The sequence below is a fragment of the Belonocnema kinseyi genome, chromosome 5 (assembly GCF_010883055.1).
Source record: "Belonocnema kinseyi isolate 2016_QV_RU_SX_M_011 chromosome 5, B_treatae_v1, whole genome shotgun sequence".
NCBI lineage: Eukaryota > Metazoa > Arthropoda > Insecta > Hymenoptera > Cynipidae > Belonocnema > Belonocnema kinseyi.
Genome location: NC_046661.1, coordinates 144,215,087 through 144,236,070, shown reverse-complemented (window position 1 = coordinate 144,236,070; position 20,984 = coordinate 144,215,087). Strand labels below are relative to the sequence as shown.

General features: G+C 27.0%; 1 protein-coding gene across 2 annotated transcripts in view; it reads right to left on the bottom strand.

Annotated features, from left to right (window-relative positions):
• The window catches only part of LOC117173354 (vacuolar protein sorting-associated protein 37B), a 57,211-nt gene that overhangs the window by 4,170 nt on the left and 32,057 nt on the right, over positions 1-20,984 (bottom strand). Inside the window, exons 3-5 of one of the 2 annotated variants that reach the window (XM_033361863.1) lie at positions 7,394-7,513; positions 3,642-3,813; positions 1,265-1,347 (exon numbers count right to left, since the gene is read on the bottom strand). In XM_033361863.1, coding sequence (XP_033217754.1) covers positions 1,265-1,347; positions 3,642-3,813; positions 7,394-7,480 — 342 coding nt within the window. In that variant the 5' untranslated portion in view covers positions 7,481-7,513. Of the gene's footprint in view, positions 1-1,264; positions 1,348-3,641; positions 3,814-7,393; positions 7,793-20,984 lie in introns of those variants that run through there. The other variant, XM_033361862.1, reaches the window with a different exon arrangement.

Below are 20,984 nucleotides of genomic sequence, written 5' to 3'. Positions count from 1 at the left end.
AATTAATTTTTTGGGGTTGAATTTAACTGTTTCGTATGAAATTCTTGGTTTTGGCTTGTAAATTAAACAGTTTGGTAGGAAATTTAACTGTTTGGTTGAAAATCTATGTATTTTATTAAAAATTCATCTTTTTTAAAGAAAAATGTTCTGATTAGTTTAAAATTGAATTATTTTGTTGAAAATTTAACAATTTTGTTACAAAGTCACATTTCTTGGTAAAAAATTCATCCTTTTGGCTTTATAATTCAACAATTTGATTGAAATTTTGTTTCTTTCTTGACTAACAAACTTTTTCATTAAAAATTCAACCATTTTGATGAACATTCATTTTTTTTTTTTGGTTTAAAAATGCAACATTTTTTGGTTGAAAATTCAAACTGTCTGGTTCGAAATGAAAATTGTTGTTAAAATTTCATTCTTTTCAGTTGAAAATGCACCTATTACATTTTTCGTTAAGAATTCAAATTTTTTATTCCAAAATTTCATTTTTTTAGTTTAAATTTAAATTATTTCGTTGCAAATTAAAAAATTTCGTATAAAAGTCATATCTCTTGACAAAAAATTCATCTTTTTGGCTCGATAATTCAACAATTTGATTGAAATTTTGTTTATTGATTAAAAAAATGTTTTTATTGAAAATTCAACTATTTTGTAAAACATTAATCTTTCTGGTTAAAAAATGTATATCTTTTTGTACAATATTTCCTTTTTTTGGTTAAAAATGCAACTATCTGGATAAAAATTAATCTGTTTCGATTGAAAATTAATTTTTTGGGGTTGAATTTAACTGTTTCGTATGAAATTCTTGGTTTTGGCTTGTAAATTAAACAATTTGGTAGGAAATTTAACTGTTTGGTTGAAAATCCATGTATTTTGTTAAAAATTAATATTTTTTTGTAGTCATTTTTGTTTTCCTTTCTTAAAATTTCATTTTTTTCGTTGAAAGTTCATATTCTCGGGTTAAAAATTCAACTATTTTATAGCAATTTCGTCTTTTTCGCTTCAAAATTTCACAATTTTATATAAAATTCAAATTTTTGGTGAAAAATGAAATTGCTAGACATTTTTTTTTTATTTATGAAAATAAATTAATCTCCATAAAAATTTAACTACATCATTTTTTATATAAAATTTTATTGAAGATTTTTTTAGTATTCCTTTCTATGAAAAAACTATTCAGAATCTAATAATAATATAATAAAATATAAACAAATAAAAAAATGCTTTTTTAAAATTGTTCAAAATTTAGTTTAATTTTTTTTACCTCAGATTCCTCTTCAGTTTCGGTAGCAGCTGTTTGGAGCATCTCGAGTGCAGTATCAATACTCATCATGCCAGGTTTCTCCTCTAAAAAAGTTAATTTTACTTTCATTATATTACAAGGTATTATTGCCTGATTTTTAGAAATTACATTTTTCAATACAAATTTTTTTTTTGAGCTGTCGCTTGGGAATTAGAAAAATATTATTTTTCTTAATCCTTTAAAAAAATTTCATTCTTCACTCCCTGAATTAAAAAACTTGGAACCCAACATTTCTACAAAATTCATATTTTTTAATAGTTTATTGTCTGCTGTTTACATTTTATTTAATGGAAAATTCATGTATTTTGTTAAAAATTATTCTTTTTCGTAGAAAATTGATCTATTTTATTTTTTGTTAAAACTTTATCCTTTTTAGTTAAAAATTCCACTATTTTGTTGATAATTCGTCTTTCTTGTCGAAAATTTGTTGCTTTTTTTATTTAAAAATGATTTTTTTAACTGAAAATTAAACTATTTCATTTTTGTTTGAAAATTTACATTTTTCAGTTAAAAATTCATGTACTTTGTTACAAATTTGTATTTTTTTTATAGTAAATTATTTTTTTTGGTTGAAAATTCAAATTTTTGGTTGAAGGTTCATCATTGTAGTTGAAAATTAATTTCTTTGGTTAAAAATTGAACTATTTTATAAAAAATTGGTTGAAAATAAAAAAAACATAAAAAATAAATATTTTTTTGAAGATTATTATTTTTTTTTTATATAAAAATATTTTGTTGAAAATTTATCTATGTGGTTAAAAATTTGTGTGTTTTGTTAAAAATTCATGTTTTTATACAAAATTATTCTTCTGGGTTGAAAGTTATTCCTTTTAGTTGAAAATTTAACTATTTTCATGAAAATTCATTTTTTTAAATTTAAAAATTAACTAAAAATTTAATAATTAAATTTTTTATTGAAAATCTATCTTTTTTTAATAAAAATTCAACTGTTTAGTTGACAATTGAAATTGTTATTCTAACTAAATTCGTCTTTTTTGCTCAAAATTTTATCGTCTTTGTTGAAAATTTAACTATTTTCTCGGAAATTTTCTTTATTGACGAAACTTAATTTTTGTAAATAGATTTTTTTTATAAAAAATTGATCTCCTTGGTTAAAGATTCAACTTTTTTGGTGAAGGTTCATCGTTTCAGTTAAAAATTTATTCATTTGGTTACAAATTTAATTATTATGTTGAAAATCCATCTTTTTTTAAATAAAAATTCAACTATTTAGTTGACAATTGAAATGTGTATTCTAAATTCGTCTTTTTGCTCAAAATTTAATCTTCTTTGTTTTAAATTAATTTCTTTGCTTGAAAATTCTACCATTATTTAAATCTTCTATATTTTGGGTCAAAATTATCGAAATATAATTAATTTGGTAGAAAAATGATATTTTTGGGTCATAAACTCAACGTTATTGTAGAAATTCGTTTTTTTTCGGATTTAAAACTAAACCATATTTAATTGAACACATTTTTTTTAGAAAACAACTGCGTGTTTTAACAAATTGTTAAATTTTCAACCAAACAGTTGAATTTTTAACCAAATAGTTCAATTTTCCGTTAAAAAATTATTTAATAATCAAGAAATAAATTTTTAACAAAGCATTTTAATTTTCAATCGAAGAGATGAATTTTCAACTGAAATTGTGAATCATTATAATAAAGTTGAATTTTTAACTGAAAAAGACCAGTTTTCAAAAATAAATTTAATAGTTGACATTTCAAACGGAAAATGATTTTAATTTGAAATTGGAAACAGTCAAATTCTAACTAATACGGATTTTCAACAAAAAACTTGAACCCTCAACTAAAACATTTTAATTTTCAACCAAGAAGTTCCATTTTTAACCAACAAATTAATTTGAACAAAATATATAAATTTTCAATTAAATAGTTAAATTTTCACTCAAAGAAATAAAATTTGTAACTAAATATTTAACTAAAAACATAATTTTTAACAAAGTAGTTCAACTTTCGACCAGATAGTTGAGTTTCTAACAACTTGAATTTTGAACCCGGAAATATGAGTTTTTTACGAAACACTTGAATTTTGAATCAGACAATTGAAGTTTTAACCGAAAAATATGAAATTTCTGCGAAAAAAAATCAGAAAACCTGGCATTTTTTAATTGTTAATAACATATTTTATTTTCTAATATTACCAAGGAAAACCTTTTAACTTTCGTTTTTTTATTTATTCACAGACTTGTAAAATATTTAAAAATTAAAATAAAACAAATGTTATCTAACAATCCTATTTACAGTTTTATTTGTAAAAGTATTTTTTCTAACCCTTTTCCTTTTAAATATGAGCAGATTTGGGAAAAACTTACTTATTTCGTCCAATTTTTCTTGAACACTCGAGCAAAGTTGACTACCTCTTTCACTGAGTTCGCGAACAACTTGTTTTCCTTGTTCTAATTCGGGTTGTTTTGCCAAATTGTATTCAGCAAGCGATCTGTTACTTGCCATCAGCATTTCCTTCTCTGTTTCCAGTTCCTGAAACTAAAAGCTCATTTTTTTAAAAACAAAGAATCATAATAGTGTCACAAAATTAAAAAAAAAAATAGTCTCAAGATAGTGTCTATACATTTTTCAAGTATTAAAAATGTCATTCTTTAGTTGACAAATAAAACAAATTTTGTTTTTCTTATTTTTCCCCTAAAATTCCTACTGAATTAATAGAGCCCAAAAAGGAAAATCAAACTATTTTTGATTTAAATCTAAATTTTCTGTAAATCCAAAATTTTCAACAATTCTTTAAAAATTCAACTAGTTGTTGAAAATTTGCCTTTTTGACTTTTGATTAAAATTTTTTTACTTTCTTGATTAATAATGTTTGTATTGAAAATTATTTTGTTGAAACTTCAACTGTTTGGTTTGAAAAATCACCTCTTCCTGCAGAAAATTTCACCTTTTGTTAAACATGCAACTCTCTGGTTAAAAATTAGGCTGTTATGACTGAAAATTAATTTCTTTGTTTAGGATTCACATTTTCGGATTAAAAATTCAACTGTTTTTTTTTTAGAAAATTCGCAGATTCGACTTGAAAATTTTTTGCTGTCAAAATGTAATTCTTTTTTTTTTTGAAAATTTATCTTTCGTGGTTAATTCCAACTGTTTTGTTATTGTTTATTAAAATATTTTTTGTTTTTGAAATATTAACTATTAGAATGTTACGTTGAACATTTAACTCTTTGGTTAAATGATGAACAACTTTCTTAAATGTTCATTTTTTTAAGTGTAAGATTCATAATTTTTATTGAAAATTCCTTTTATTTTTTGACTAAAAAGTAATTTTCAAACTGAAATTTTAACTATTTTGTTGAAAATTCAACTTATTGGTTGTAGATTAAATTTTTAAATGAAAATTTATATTTTCGGGTTCAAAATTGAATAAATTAGTAAAAAATTCAACTAGTTACAAATTTTTAGAAACGAAAAAAATATAAAAATGTAATATAATGTTTAATTGAGAATGTTAACAATTTGTTATAAAATCTTCTTTTCGGTAGAAAAGTATAGTTCATGTTAGACTATTCATCTTTTTGATAAAAAATTAATTATTTGGTTGAAAATGTCTTTTTTTCTTGACGAAAATTCATATGTTTGCATTAAAAATTCACCTATTTACATTTTTTTTTTACAAAAGCAATATATTTACTTGAAATATTTGGAATTTTAAGCGTTTCGATTTGAATCTAAGATTAGAAATGTAACGATTTTGTTAATAAATCGTTTTTTAATAAAGAATCATTTTTTTACAGAAAATATTAATATTCTCAACAATGGACCTTTTGTAGTTAAAAATTCCACTATTTCATTTAAAGTTAAACTACTTTATTAAAATTCTTTTTTTTTTAGAAAATTAATTTTTTTAATGAAAATTTAACTTTTCCATTTTTGGTTGAAAATGCACCTTTTTTACTTGAAAATTTATGTATTTTCTTTGAAAAAAAAATTATTGTTGGTATGTTCTTGTTTGAAAATTCTTCTCTTTTATGAAAAATTGGTACTTTGGATTCTAAAACCCATTTATTTCGGGAGAAAGTTAATATTTTTTGTTTAAAACGCAACTGTTTTGACCTTTTTTTGTAAAATTCATATTTTTATTGAACATTCAATAATTGGGTTGAAAATTTACGAATTTTTTTTTTTAATTCGTCTTTTTTGGTAGAAAAATAAAATTTTTGTTTAAAAATTCAACAGTTTTGTTAAAAATTCGTACTTTTGACTTCAAAATTAATTTCTTTTGGTTCAAATAAAATATTTGTTAGTTAAAAATGCAACTGTTTCGTTGAAAATTAATCTGTTTTGATTAAGGATTGAACTATTTGGTTTTCAATTGATTTATTTTGTTGATAATTTTGTTTGATTGAAAATAAATTTTTGCAATTGAAAATTTAATTATTTTTTATTAGAAAAATAATCTTCTTGGTTCAAAATTAATCAGTTTTAGTTGAGGATTCAAGTATTTTATACTAAATTTATATTTTCTCTCACAATTTATAGTTAATGGTTGAAAAATTAACATTTTTTTTTCTTTTTTTTTTAATTGAATATTCATTTTTTTAACTAAGAATTGAACTATTCCATTTTAATTTAAAAAATTGACCATATTCACCATATCTTTGAAAATTGAACTATTTTGTTGAACATTCGTTTCTTTTTTGTAAATTTAACTTTCTTAAAAATTTATGATTTTTTTTAATCGTTTTTTTCAGTAGAAAATTAATATTTTTGTTTCAAAATTCAACAATTTGGTTGAATTTTTGTTTCTTTTTTTACTGAAAAATCATTCTTGGGTTCATTATTAAAAATGCAACTATTTGTATGAAAATTAATTTGTTTTGAGGTTGAACTATTTTATTGTCAATTCATGTCTTTTGTTTAAAAATTATTTTTTTGTTTAAATAAAAATTTATTTACTTTTTATCAGAAAAATAAGCTTCTTGGTTCAAAATTAATATGTATTAGTTGAAAATTCAAGTAGTCTGTAGAAAATTCTTATTTTTCGGTTGAATTCAAATATTTTATTTAAAATGAACATATTTTTAACGTGAAACATTAAGTATTACGTCGCAAACGGAACTATTGCAATGAACATTTGATTTTTTGTTTTTGAAAATTGAACTATTTCGATGAAGTTTTTTTAAAATATTAATTTGTTTAAATAATTTAATAATTTGACCTTTTGTAGTCGAAAATTCAAACATTTCATTGACAATTGAACTATTTTGTTGAAAATTCATTGTTTTCTGTTTGTTGAAAATTTATCTAGTTTGAAAATTCATTTTTTTTAATTCGTCTTCTTTGGTATAAAAATAATATTTTTGTTGAAAAATTCAACAATTTGGTTAAAATTTATTTACTTACTTGACTGAAAAATCATTCGCGGGATGAAAATTCAACAGTTTTGTTGAAAATTCGTACTTTTGATTTGAAACTTCATTTCTTTTGGTTGAAAATTAACCTGTTTTGATTAGGGATTGAAATATTTGGTTTAAAACTTTTTTTAGCTGAAAATGAATTTTATTATCGAATTTTTACCGAATTTTGAATGATTTCATTTTTTAGTGAAAGTTGTTTTTTTTTATTGAAAATTCAACTAGTCCGTGAAAAATACAATATTTTTACTTAAAATGTTAGGAAATTAAAGCGTTTTAAATTGAATTTAATACAGTACCCACATACATTTTATTTAAAAAGCCGCTAAACAAAAGATCTGTAGTCCTAAATTTCAAACACTTTAGATTTTAAAATCAGTCTATTTTCAAATAAAAACGAAATTACTTTATTTTTAAGTAAAAAAGCACACATGACAAAACAATGTTAAAATTTAAGAAATTTAATTCAAAATAAACCAGAATTTAAGTCATGTTTGTGAAATTTTTTCTCTTAATTTTATGGTTAGATTTTTTTTAATTTTAAAGAATTTCCTAGTTAAAAAATTTTTTTTCTAACCATATTTTAGAAGAGAACAATTTTATTAAAAACACGAAAGTAGATTTAAATCTCCAAACCCGAACTGGAAGTTCCAAATTACGTCAATTAACAGAAAAAGGAGAATATTGCATGCGCTTACCTGTTTGTTATTTTTCACAACTTCTTCAAACTTTTCATCGTCATTCAGCAATTCTTTTAACTCTTCATTGCTCAAATTTGCAATCATTCCCAGAGCAGCAGGAGTGTCCAGTTCGAAATTCTGTTTATACATTTTTTATTTATTTTCTTGTCTCAAGTGTTTACGTCAAGTCAACAAAGACACAAAGTCCAACCACAAACCACAAATTTACGGCTAAATAAAAATTCACATCACCGAAAAAAGTTTCAATTTTTAAACTATTACTCCCCGTGCATCGCATAAAAGAAAATCTCTATCCAAATTCGATCAGTTTCTTCTTTTAAACAAAATTTTTCTTTCGAAGCGAGCCTTTTGGTCAAGTGACATTTCGTCAGAAGTTGAGAGGTTATCGAGATTATTAATGAAAGGTATGCCAACCTATCTTGAATTTTTATCAAATTTATTAAAATTATTCCAATAGTAAAAATGATGAAGAAGATGTTTTCATTTTTTCTATATTTCATCTATTATTAATTAATTTTTTCTACCAGAATCTAATTCCATGTACGAGATAAAAAAAGAAATGACAAATTTGTGGGAATCTAACGATTGTTGGCGACAGTGCTTAGATTTAAACTCATTGCGCATGCGTTACACTGGTAGCGCGCACATTTGAAATGATTAAATATGCAAATTATTTGAAAACAAGAAATTATATTCCTTTCCTTGAATTTATATTCGATCATTTATTTTCAAGGAGAAAAATCAAATATTTACTTTAGGGTTCACTTTAAAAATGTATTTTTTGATCAGATAATTTATTTTGTGAATTTTACAATGATTAACAAATTATTTATATTAATTTTTATTATTTCAAATATGTCGAATAACAATCCAGATTAAATTAATTAAATTAAAATTAAATTAAATAATTAAAAGTTACAGGAATTAATTAAAAACTATTTTATCAATTTTCGGATATCTTTAAAAATTAATATTTCAAGTCATTTAAATTATCCAAAAATAATTTTTTTTTAATTTTCTATTCCCTTGAAATCTTTCAAAATTCTCAAAAAGCTTCTATTTTTTTGAAATATTCTTATATGTACATTAAAAAAAATTTTTAATTGAATTTATTTGTTAATTTTTTTAACGATTCTCAAACCTTCTCCATATCTTTTAAAAACATTTGAATTTTTCTTAAAATTGACTCAAGTTCAAATCTTGTAGATTCTTTTTTTTGCATTTTTTTTTAACTTTTCGAAATGTTTTGAAATATTTTAAAATATTTCCTTAAAATTAACTTTTCAAAATAAAACATTAGAAAATTTTTTCGAGGCAATTTGAAAACATTTATTGATACTCTTGAAGCCTTTCAAAAATAATAAAAAGCCTTGAAATCATGAAAATTATATATTTTGATTAAAATGTTTATAAATATTTTTAAATTAAAAAAAAAAATTATTTTTGTATAATTTCCAAACTTCTAAATATCTGTTAAGCATACTTAATATTTTTTAAATTTTTTAAAGTCGAAAAATGAAAGAAATTTACTTTAAATTCTTCTAAATTCTTCTTTGAAATTTGAGGAAATCGTTTTGAATGTTTTAAAATCGTTTTTAATTTTCTCCTAAACAAATTTTTTTAAAATAGAAAATCATTTAATATATTTTCTTGAAACTCTAAAAACAATTTTAGTCACTTTAAACTTTTCATAATTTACAACAACAAAATTTTAAGCTTTCAAATCTTCCAAATTCTTTTTTGAATAATACAATTTTTTAAATTTTGAAAATGTTTTGCTAAATATCAGAATAATCAAGTCAATTTGAAAGAAATTTAGGCATTTTTTAAGTTTTTAAAAGTTAAAAATTATTTTAAAATTTGCATGGATTTCCGAAAATTTATCAAATATTTCCTTTTAAAAATCTAATCATCATTTGAAATTAATAAAATGTTTACTTACGTTTTTTAATTTTCCAAAATTAAACAACTTTCTTATTTAAATCATTTAAAATAAAATTGTACTAAATTTTCCCAGAAATCTAAAAAATTTTGTTTTCTTGAAACCTTTCATAATTTTAATGAAGGATTTAATTTTTTCGAAATCTTCAGAAATATACTTTTGAAGGAAAATGTTTTAATTTTCCAGGATTTTTAAAACATTTTAGACCAAATTACAATCATTAAAAAAAATATATTAAAAATTTTTGAAAAAAATTTGAAAAGTTAAACAAAAATTTCGAGATTTCTACAAATTTAACAGAAAATGTAGTCTTTTAACGAGTTCAAACAAAAGATTCCGATCCTTTTAAGCATTTTGAAAGATTTCAAGAGAACAAAGGCATCTTTTTAAATTCCTCTGAACATAATTTTAAATGATTTTATCTTGAAATGTTAATTTCGAAAGATTACAAAGTCTTGCGCAAGTTTAAAAGATATTAATGAATTATGGAAGTTTTGAAGAAATTAAAAACATTTTAAAGTTTTAAAATATTTGTAAAATTCATCAGATATTTTTTTATTTCTTCGAAACTTCTTAGATTCATAAATATTCTTTACATTTACTTCATAAAATTATTTGAACTTTTAAATTAAAAATGTATTTCTCGATAATGAATTATTTTGATTAATTTTGAAATTATTATTTATCATAAACAATTGATTTTCCTTTTTTTAATTTCAAAAAAGCGCGCCATAAACTGTATTTTTTGGATTTAACCGACCAACCAATCAGCTGCATATTTTCAATATGTCCACCAATCCACTTCGAATACAGGACACGGCGAAACGTGTGAACTCCTCAGTTTACCGCGAAATGACGCAGAATTCGGTTGTTTAAAATAGGTTATGTGTTTTTCTCAATTTTTTTAAACTTAGCAAGTATTTGGTATTTTTGATAAATGTTAACTTTATCTGTGAACAATTGCCTGTTAGTTATTAAAGTGTTTTTCCTTTTTCTATGGAAATCAGTGAAAATGTGTTTTTTTTTTTAATAAAAAACTGACGCCACGTGGAAAGGAACCTTGAGGGAATGATTTAATCCTGGAAAATCGCCTTTAGATGGTTCCAAGTACGTAGTTTCTCAAAAAAAGTTATTGTCTTCTTTACTGCTGTTGTCGAGTCATCGATCTGGTAAAACCCGTCCGTGAATTCCATGAATTCCGATGATTTCTGTGTTTTCACTCGATGAAAAATTATCTTTTTTCATATATGCCGCAATTAAGTAAATAAAGAAACAATGGAATTGTTATTTTCGTAAAAAATTGTACTTGACCCAAAAATTCCGTGAATTTTTCCGCATTTCAAGAAAGTTCATATTTGAGGTTATGTGGCAGGAAATCGGAATTTTTCCTTGAAATTGTTGATATTTTCCAAGAAAAAAAAAGATGTAGTCAGAAGGAAAAGTCATAATTTAGAAATTTTTTTGTTAAATACCAATTGTTTTTTCGACTAAATATTGACAATCTTGAAAATTCTTTTTCTTCCACTGAATAAAAAAGATTAATAAATTTTTAATAAACCTTTAATATTTATTATTCTAAGTGATTTGCTTATTTTGATAAAGTTGAGATTTGAAGTTATATATTTGTTAGAAAATTGGAATTTTTTCTTGAAAACGTTTCTGTTAAAAGTAAAAAAATAAATAAAAAAGAATTAAATAAGCGTTAGAAATGTGTAACTTTATACCACGTATTCTGGACTGTTTAATTTAATTTTGAATTATTTGTCGACGTCGGTTTAATGGGTAGTTGTTTAAAAAATCAATTGTCTCGATTCGTTTCAGACTTAATTTAGAAAATCCATTTTAACACCCACAAGCTATTTATATCCATTACAGTCGTTATGATAAAGCTCACTTGCAACTCAAAAGATTAGAACGAAAGAATTGAGCAACGAACTCGTGTTAAAATATCAACGTTTTTTTTTTTTTTTTTTATCAAAATATAACTTTGACAGTATATTTTAAGATGGAAATTCGTTTCGAAAGTTTAACCTAATTTTGATTTTTTAATCAAATTATTGACTGAAGCACTCGAAAAAACGATGTCTTTCTGTGTTAATTTTGCACTTATTTAAATTTGATGAGAATTTATATCGAATTTTTTTTAAAAAGGAGAGGAGCAAAGTTGGGATTTAAAAAAAATTTCATTTGCCGAAACACGATGTGCTAGTGGCGACCTATTTTCGAAAAAATCCACTTTTTTCCAGTGTTTTTGTCCATGGATTGAAATTGTTATTCATTAAAGTTGCGTGTAAAATTAGTTAAATAAAACATTGTTAATCCTTGTTTTTAATAAAAATTTATTTTTTTCATTAATTTTAAACAGTCGCTTTTTCCTTAATCTTCAAGAATTGAATTTTCAACTGTTTAAAATAGAAGAAAAATCAATTTTCAACCTTCATTTTTTTCTTGATGTTGAAAATTTAAAAAAAATTAATTGGATGTTCAACAATTGAACTTTCGAAACTCCGACTTCTTTTTGAATTTTTAATGGTTGAAATTTAAACACTTATTCTTATTCTTAAGTGTTCGAAAGTTGAATATTCAACCATTAAAAATTCATCAGTTTAAAATTAAAGAAAATTCAAAATGGAATTTTCAACAATAGCTTTTTTCTTTAATTTTCCATAGTCCATTTTTCATCTAAATTGAAGAAAATTCGATTTTCAACAGTCCCACTTTTCTTGAAATTTCAACTGTTAATGCTTTTTTCTTAAATTTTCCATGGGTGAATTTTCAATTCTTGAAAATTGAAGAACGCTGAATTTTCAAGTGTCTTTTTTTTTAAATTTTGAACTGTCGAAAAATTAAGACAATTTAAATTTTCAATGCTTGCTTTTGTCCTGAATTTTCAACTATTGAAAATTCAACTGTTAAAAGTGGAAGAAAATTTAATTTTTAGCCGTCAATTTTTTTCTTGTAATATTTCAACAGTTGTATTTTTAACTGTTGGAAATTTAAGAAAATTGTAAATTAAAATTTCTAAGGTCGCTTGCTTCAAATTTTTTAACAGATTAAATTGAAGAAAATTGGAAATTGAATTTTTATAAATTGGAAATTAAAGAAAATTTTACTTTTAACAGCTCAAAATTGAAGAAAATTGAATGTTCAACATGTGAAAATTTGAATTTTCAATTAAATTTTCGACTTACGATTTTTAACAATTTTCAACAGCTTAAAATAGAAAAAAATTGTATTATCCAAAGAAGAAATCTGAAAAAATTGAATTTTCAGCATTTCAGAATGAAAGAAAATTGTACTTTCAAGCGTTCAAATTGAAGAAAATTGAATTTTTTGCAGTTGGAAATTGAAGAAAATAATTAAAATTTGCACTTTCAACAGTTAAAAATTGAAGGAAATTGAATTCAAAGCAATTGAAAAATGAATTTGATTATATTTTAAATATTTGATTTTTCTCGAACTTTCAACAGTCTATTTTTCTTGAATAGTAAACTGTTGAAAATTAAAAAAAAATGAAAATTTTATTTCCAGCAGTTAATAATTTAGTTTTTTTCCATGTCGAACAGTTGAACTTTGTATCAAATTAAAAACAAGTGTTTGAATGTTATATCTACATAATTTTACACGATAATTTAATAAATAAAAAATTCAATCCATGCAATTTTTTATTCATTCTATTTTTTCGAAAATGGGCCGCCGTTTATGAATACTATTTTAGCAAATTAATAGTCATTCAATGGACTCTCAGTAGGGAATTTAGCAGTTTAAAAAGTATCCCAACTCTGATTATCTCCTTGTAAAAGATATTTTTATCTTTGGATTTTGTGCCAAGAAATTGACAGCTCAATTTAATCGAATCGTTTTGAACCGAGAAAAAAATGTATTGATTGGCAAAAGAGAAAGTGCATTTTTGTAATTTTGTAAATATGTTTTGTTGTTCTGTTCGCTTTTTTATTTGCAAATTCCAAAAAAAATCCGATTGGTTAGAAAATTATGAAAAACCATAAAAGTTAGAAATCCAAAAAAATTGTTAGCTCAATTTATAATCTTTTGAAAATGTGCAAAATACATGCTTTTTTTAATTAAGTCACATCCACATTTTCTGAAAAAGTTAAATTAAAAAAAGAATTGCTTGTGTTTTAGGAATTTTGAAAATCTTTCGCATTTTTTAAATGTTTTTAACGCCGCGACAAGTTTTTTTTCATGAAAGAAAAATAGCGTGTTTCTTTTGTTCAAGCTGCAAAAATTTGAGGATTGACATCTTCAACTTTTTCCAAACAAAGTGTGCTTTTAATTCAATTAAAAAATGTGTTTCTTGCACATTTTCAAAACATTCTAAATTAGGCAAAAAATAGTTTGTAATTTAAAAAATTTTGAGTTTTTAAATAAAAAAAAAATCAAACAGAAGACATTAACGTTGTTAATTTTTCCGGAATTTTATATTTCATTGGAAATATGCTGAAAATTGAAGATATTGATAGAAAACTGTAGGAAGGTTCCAGGGAGTTTTGAACCTCGTTAGATCTTCTTTCCTCTTCCCCTCACCCTTCATATCACCTCATCCCTTTCCCCTCCTATATTTTTCTCTGCCTGCTCTTCTGCCTTCTTTGTCAGTGCAAGGAGCGGCTGAAAAATGTCCCAACCCCTTGAAAAATTACTCTTTATTTTTCTTACAATAATTAAGATAGACGATGAGATTGTACGACCATCAATCAAAGTCATAATTTTGTTGGAAATGTTTTATTTTCAAGAGCTTTTACTTATATAATTAAACCAAACTAATCTCAAATTTAATTACATGACATTTTCCATTGTTTGATGTAAATAAAACTGCAATAAATGATTAGGTTTATGAAACTAGTGAGAGATTCTAAGAATACTTCAAACTAGTTGTTTGGTGCATTTCAGGAGAGTGCAAAATAGTTGTATTTGAAACCAAATCTTAACATACAAAACAAATCATAAAAAAAAAGTGTGATCCAATGCGCAGCAGCTAATTTAGGAAATATTCCAACTCTTTATGTTCCTTGAGAATGCATATACGGCCATGATGCTTAAGAGTATTTAATGACTGACTGCGGAATGCTGACGATAAGAGAAAAAAAGGAAAAAATTTTGAATCGATACAGAAGAAACTAAAAAATTCGATAGACATCGAAATGTTCTTGCGACTTTCCCAAATACACCAGAGCGTCGTTCAAAAATATGCAGTTCTAATATATAAAAACAACATGAAACTTTAATATTTAAGTTGAAATTTTACTCAATTATGCAAGCACTTTATCGTTCAAGAAAAATGGATGGATCTTCAATTACATCAGTAAATGAGAAATGAATTATCACTGCAATTTCAAGAGATTTCAAGGAATATATCGAAGGAAAAACCTTCCAGTCGATAAAGTTAATTGATCTTTTTACTTTTAGGAGTGATATTTGACTCTGGGTGCATGAATTTTTCGACCCGATCCTGGATCACCGATTCTCTCTCGCTCGTCAAAACGGGATTCTTTCCTTCTCTGGTTTTCCGTTCACCTCTCGGACTCGCGTGTTTGTTATCCGTGAAGCGACGTTGCCGCCTTATTTGCTGGTAATGCAACGTTGCCAGCTCCTCGTTTTCCCTTCTCGCTTGTTTTTGTACTCCTCTCTCTCCCTCTCTCTCTTTCTTCGTCTGGCTCGCTCCCCCTCCTTCGTCCCTCGCGCCCAGGATCAGCTACGATTGCCCTACCCTCTCCGTGCTCTCCTCTCGTCCTCCAGCTTGCTTGTCTCGATGCAATGCCGTACATAGCGATTTTAAATATACAGCACCCACGTGGGAAATCAAAACTGCTCGCCATTTCCTCCTAATTCTAGAAATCTAAAATCACTAGGATTTTCGCTAACTCTTAGAAATTACCTAGAAGCTGTTGAAGGCAGTACTCATTCTTAGACATTGAAGTTCACTTTCTTTGGATCAAGTAGATCAGCTTTCTGCAAATTCACATTCGTAGAAATGTTATCTGCATGCACAATCAGCACAACTGCGAGAGTAATTTGTGATTGTTGTACCTACTGCAGCGATCGCAAGTCCCAGTTTTCTTCCTGGAATTTCTAAGATCTAAGATTGAGAATTCTGAGCCTCTTTTCCATTTTTTTTTTTTTTTTTGTTAATAAAGTTTCGATTCATGTTTCAAGAATCAAACAGAAATTTAAGGCATTAGAAAACAGGACGCGTTCAAACATTTCTCTTTGATTATATAGATTTCAAGTATTTCATAAGCGATTTATTTGTTAATTTTGTTGACTTGAAGGACATCGACAGCAAAGAAATGGCTTGAGATTTAATCGAGACGCTAATTGTGAGCCCGGGAGATAAATCAATTCTGTAGGTAGTACCGTGGGCCGGGAGCATGACAAAAATCAATTATTGCCGTTATTTTCAATGTCATTTTTTAAATATATATATTTGTTTTCTTCACTTCCTCAGATATCGTTTTGCATAAGCATAATATTTTTCATGGTGTTATTGCGATGTATTTAATAATTATAAGAAGTTAGTCTTTTGGAATACAATATTCTAGAAATACCACCTCCTAAACCCTGATTATCTTATTTAAAACCTAAAAAAAGACAAAATACACATTTTTACTTAATTTTTATGACTGTTCAACATTATTCGACATTGTGATTGTAAGGATTTTATTGGCTAGTATTTATGCTTTAAAATCACCCCAGAATTACGTGTGTATACGTGCGGCTTTTTAAAGTAATTTTTTCATCAACGAGTTTTTAAAAATAAAAATTTAACAAAAATTAATTAATTAAAATTTTATTTGATTTTGTAGGCCAAAGTCGAAAATTATTAAGATATTAATCTGAAGTCTTTTTTAGAATCTGACCTATACTTTATATACACATTTTTTTTAATTGTTAATTTTTTTAACTTTATTTATTTTATTGTAATTAACACTGAACCAAATATATTTTAAAAATATGTTAATCGATTGTTATTAATTGCGGGAAGTGTCCTAAATTCTTTATTACATCGTCATATTGCTTCTATGATTTTGAATTCTGTAATTTACACACCGTTATGTTCGTTTTTTAAACGTTGCAAACTTCAGCGAGATGAATAATCTGGATACTTTTTTCGATCCGATACAATTTTTTATTCGTTTTTCAGATTTGAAAATTCCAAAACAATATCCCATTGATTCAAAAATTATGGCAAATATTCTGCTTTAATCTAAAAATATGCTGTTGCTTTTCTTTCATGGAAAAAAAGTCGTGATGTTTAAAGCGTTCAAAAGACGTGAATTTTACCTTTTTTTTAAACATCACGAAAAAATCTTGTCCATGAAAACAAAATAAGAACATGTTTCTTCGATTCAATTGGAAGAAATTTTAGGTTCCACAATCTACATATCCAACTTTTTTCTTCAAAAAAAAGGTGCTTTTTAATCAATCTAAAAAAGCATGTTTTTTGCACATTTCCGAAATCAGAAACTGTATGCATAAAACATTTTCCACCATTTTTAAACCAACAGGAAATTTTTTTGAATTTTCAAATCCAAAAAAGGGAGAGGCGATAATTTTTTATATGGTTGGATTTTACATGCATGCAAACTTAATATTAGAATACATTTTTTACAATTTTATTATTTCCCTGAATAATATTTTTTTGAATATCTGCTTTTTTATATTCCATAATATTCGTTTAGCTAACATTAAGAAAATTAAACTGAAAGTTCTGAAATGATAAAAAATATATTATGATATTAAAATCTTAAGGAAAAAAAAATAGAAAATTAAGTTTTCAAATATAGTCATTTTAGTGTTTTTTTTCTTTCATTCTGGGATCTTCATATGGAACATAATACACTCGAAATAATTGACTAGATTATTTTAGAATAAGAAATCAAAATCATTACTGATAAAAATACATATTAATCATTTCAAATTTGAGTATTTTTGCTTTTATTGTTTATCTGTTTTTTAATCTTGGATCCTTTTATTTTTTTCTCGTGTATTCTTATTATTAGACGACATAAATGACTGGCTTGTGGAAATCTTGCTAAAAACAGCACTACTCTAAGTTTTTTAATACGAAATGTCTCGTCCCGAAATTCGGGATGACTAGTCAAATATTGTTCATAAGCTTGGCTAGTCATCCCGAATGAGACTAGACTAGCTCATCATCGTGTCGAAAAAATTAAATTCCCTTTTCTCCTAAAAAATCCCCTTGTTTACCTAAACCTGAACCGCTGAGACCCCAGTTACTGGAATACTTTGTAAATATTTTTCTTCATTTTTTACTCCACAATTTTTATTATTGTTTGTCCAAGAATCAGCGTTCTGACTCGCTATTCACATCCATCGCTTGAAAACTTTAAACCGCCATTTCCATTCGCATGAGTGAACGCCAGTGAGTCATACATCAGGAAATTCACAGAGAAAAATCGGCGCTCTCAGCATGTGCCGAGCCTCGGTTCTGAGTGTAAAATACGATGCCGATTTCTGAACGATAAGAAAGATAATTAATTTGGCGGTTAATTGTCGGGCGTTATTCGTGAACGAGGTTGATCGACCGAGGCCATGAACACACGCTTGCAGAAAATGAACGAGTCTCGAAATCAAATCCGGGAAGTCGACTTCCTAAATTTTGTATCACACCAAGTAATCTCCAACCTATGTGAAAAATAACAACAGTTGATTTCATTGTCAAAATGGCTATTTTAAGCAACATTTCTTTGCATATTTTAATATATTCAGTAATCAGTTCTTTCATACGAAAAGTTCATCGCCAAGCAGTTTTTGCGAGAGAGCATATCTCTTTGAAGTAAAGTTGGTAGAGTTAAAGCATTCGTGAAATTTATGAAATTTATTCTCTGAAATTTTATTATTCCCATGATTACGTTATACTTGCTCAGACTCAACACTGAACGGCGTTTCCGTTTTTTTTTTTCATCACCTTTTTGAGAAAATTTCTGTGCCTGTGCAGACCGGGAGTTCACACAGGCGCGATTTCAGATGTGTATGTTGTAAACATGCGGCAAAGAGCGAAGCCATAGGCAGCGAACCAACGACGAATCTCATTACGTACTATCCCATGCGAATTTCACGGCGACTGAAGTATATTTAGTTTGAACGTTAGCAGAAGGGGTGTAATGCCAATGCCTTTAAGAATCTGCAGTTCTGCAATTCAAGACATAGTTCAGAAGAAAAAAAAAACTGTACCCCTGTGCTAGAGAAAATTTTTCATTACCAAAAAACATTGATGTGTCAGAACGCGATGTTCTTTTTTCCAACGAAACGGCTGCATTATCACTGAATTCAAATTGATTTTGAATTCTTTTGTCTCCGGGATTTGCGGATTAGTGAGCGATTTCGCGGAGTCATAATGAACGGCGAATCGTAGATTTGGAGGCCGCACCAAGTTATTTTAGAAGTTATTTCTGTTCACGCTGTAGGTACACAAAACGGCGCTAGGAGAGTTTGCTGATGCATATATGCTCGTACGCGCGTACAGAACTTACTTTAAATAAATATCGACCGCTCCCTCAAAGAAAAATACCGAAAAGCTTCATGATTTTTTCCCTCGGAAGTCTGGTTTCTCTTCAGAAACCAAATACTTGGGTTCATAGTCTTGAAATCCAGTAAGTCGAGATGAAATACTATTTTCAAATTTATTTAGGGTGACGAAACTCAAATTCAAGTTTGCACAGACAAAAGTTGACTGTATCAATGATGAAAACCGGTTCAATGTAAAAGCATCATGGAACCAAAAAAATCACCTTGTCAACAAATGTCGAAAATTAAGATTCTATTGATGTGCGAAAAAAAATAATTTTCTAAAGTTTGACACCAATGCCTTATCAATTTACAGAAACGAAATTTTGTATAAATGTTTCATCAATGTGTAAATCAATCTACTGGTACACGGAGAAAACGATATCGCAAGAATTGCAATATATACCGTAATTTCTGCGCTATATATCGCAATTATCACATTATAATAGCGTAAAATCGTGATATCGTATATTGCAAGATTTTACATCATATTATTATTTTATTATATTATATATACGAGAGTTCTAGCAGTGTGCAAGCGATGTTGGTGCATTATAATATCCTAAAAAGCTCCGGAACTGCTTGTGCGTTATCATATTGCGCTTTATTTCAATACAGAAATTTTGCAATATCATTGTGCGATATCTTTTTCTCCGTGTATTGATGGACACCTTATTTTTTTTCGTGCATTGATGAATAGATAACAACTTATTTTTATCCGTGTGTAGTTAAATTTAGCTTTTACTTTGTGCAATTAAAGCAATAACTGAAAATTGTCTAAAATGTGAATATTTCTGATTAAAGTAACAACGACGTTGGGCTTGTGAAGTCAGCAAAAAGAGTTTGAAATTAGAGCGAACACTAGTAAGCTAATAGCCTCCGTTCCTCTGCCCTCGCCTCTGATGATATCATTTTAAATTTCCACGGAATTGATTATTGATTCGAGTTAATACTATTCATGAAAGTATTTTTTACTTAAATAATACTTTTGTTATCTCTATACGTGACTAATTTATTTAAAGAAACTAGCAAGACTGGGATCTCATTTTCACACAAAAAGAGCTGCATAAAAGAATCCTTTTCGCAATAGTCTGCGAACTTTACGTTTTCAAAAGCGCCTTCTGTCTCTCGCAAATGTGAGATTTGCATCCTAAATAGAAAACATGAATGTGAAGCTAAAAGGACGTGTATTCTGGGTGTCCTTGAAAAACGCCAGACAGATGTTTCAGACACACTCTTAGGTCAACAATGACAGCACTGCATTGGATATCCGATAAGATATCAATATTAACGTTCAAAGTCTCTGAAAGCCTCTGCCAAAAGGATTAAATGCATCAAAAGGTTTAAAAAAAGAAGTTTCCAAATTCTTTTAACAATCTGAAACCTTTTCGTACAGTATCTCACAGAGCTTTCTTAAAATACACATTTTTTTCATATGCAAATTTACGAGAGAATAACAAATATATACGAATTCATAATTTATATAATCAATAAATGCAGTATATGATTCTTTAACTCAGCGCATGCACTCTCCAGTGAAAAAATTCTCTACCATGATTTAATTACCCTCAATTTCATCATTTCGCTGTACCTAACCTGGGATTTGGAATCCTTGAAAAAGATTTTTCTCGTCGCGTCTCGCTGTCGGTGTGCTCGTGGCAAAAATTGAGATCGATTCGGTGCGGAAGGAAAAGGTCGTCGCCCGAAGGAGGGATCCCCGGTTAGCTACGTCCCTGCGGTAGCGTAGCTTTCCCCCTCCCTCAGTGACTCTTCTTTACCCAAGCGCCCCCCACCCTCGTGTTGTCCCTCTCTTTCTCTCGCTTGCTCGGTGGTCTCTCTTTCACGTCCGCGCCGAAGCCGTGTAGTCTTCGCTAGCTCCATCGCTCTTCACCCCTCTGGCGAGTCATCCCTTTTCCCCAAGTTCCCCTCGTGCCCTGCCTGCCGGCCGTCTGCTCGTCCTTACGTACGTCCATCCAACGCTTTGCTCCTGTGTGGGTTGCATGTGACGTTAACCTGGCGGCCCTGAAAACAACAGGTCGAGTCCGCCGAAATTCGACCACCCTCCGCGGCCGACACGTCGAGTGGCCCCCTCCTTTTGCC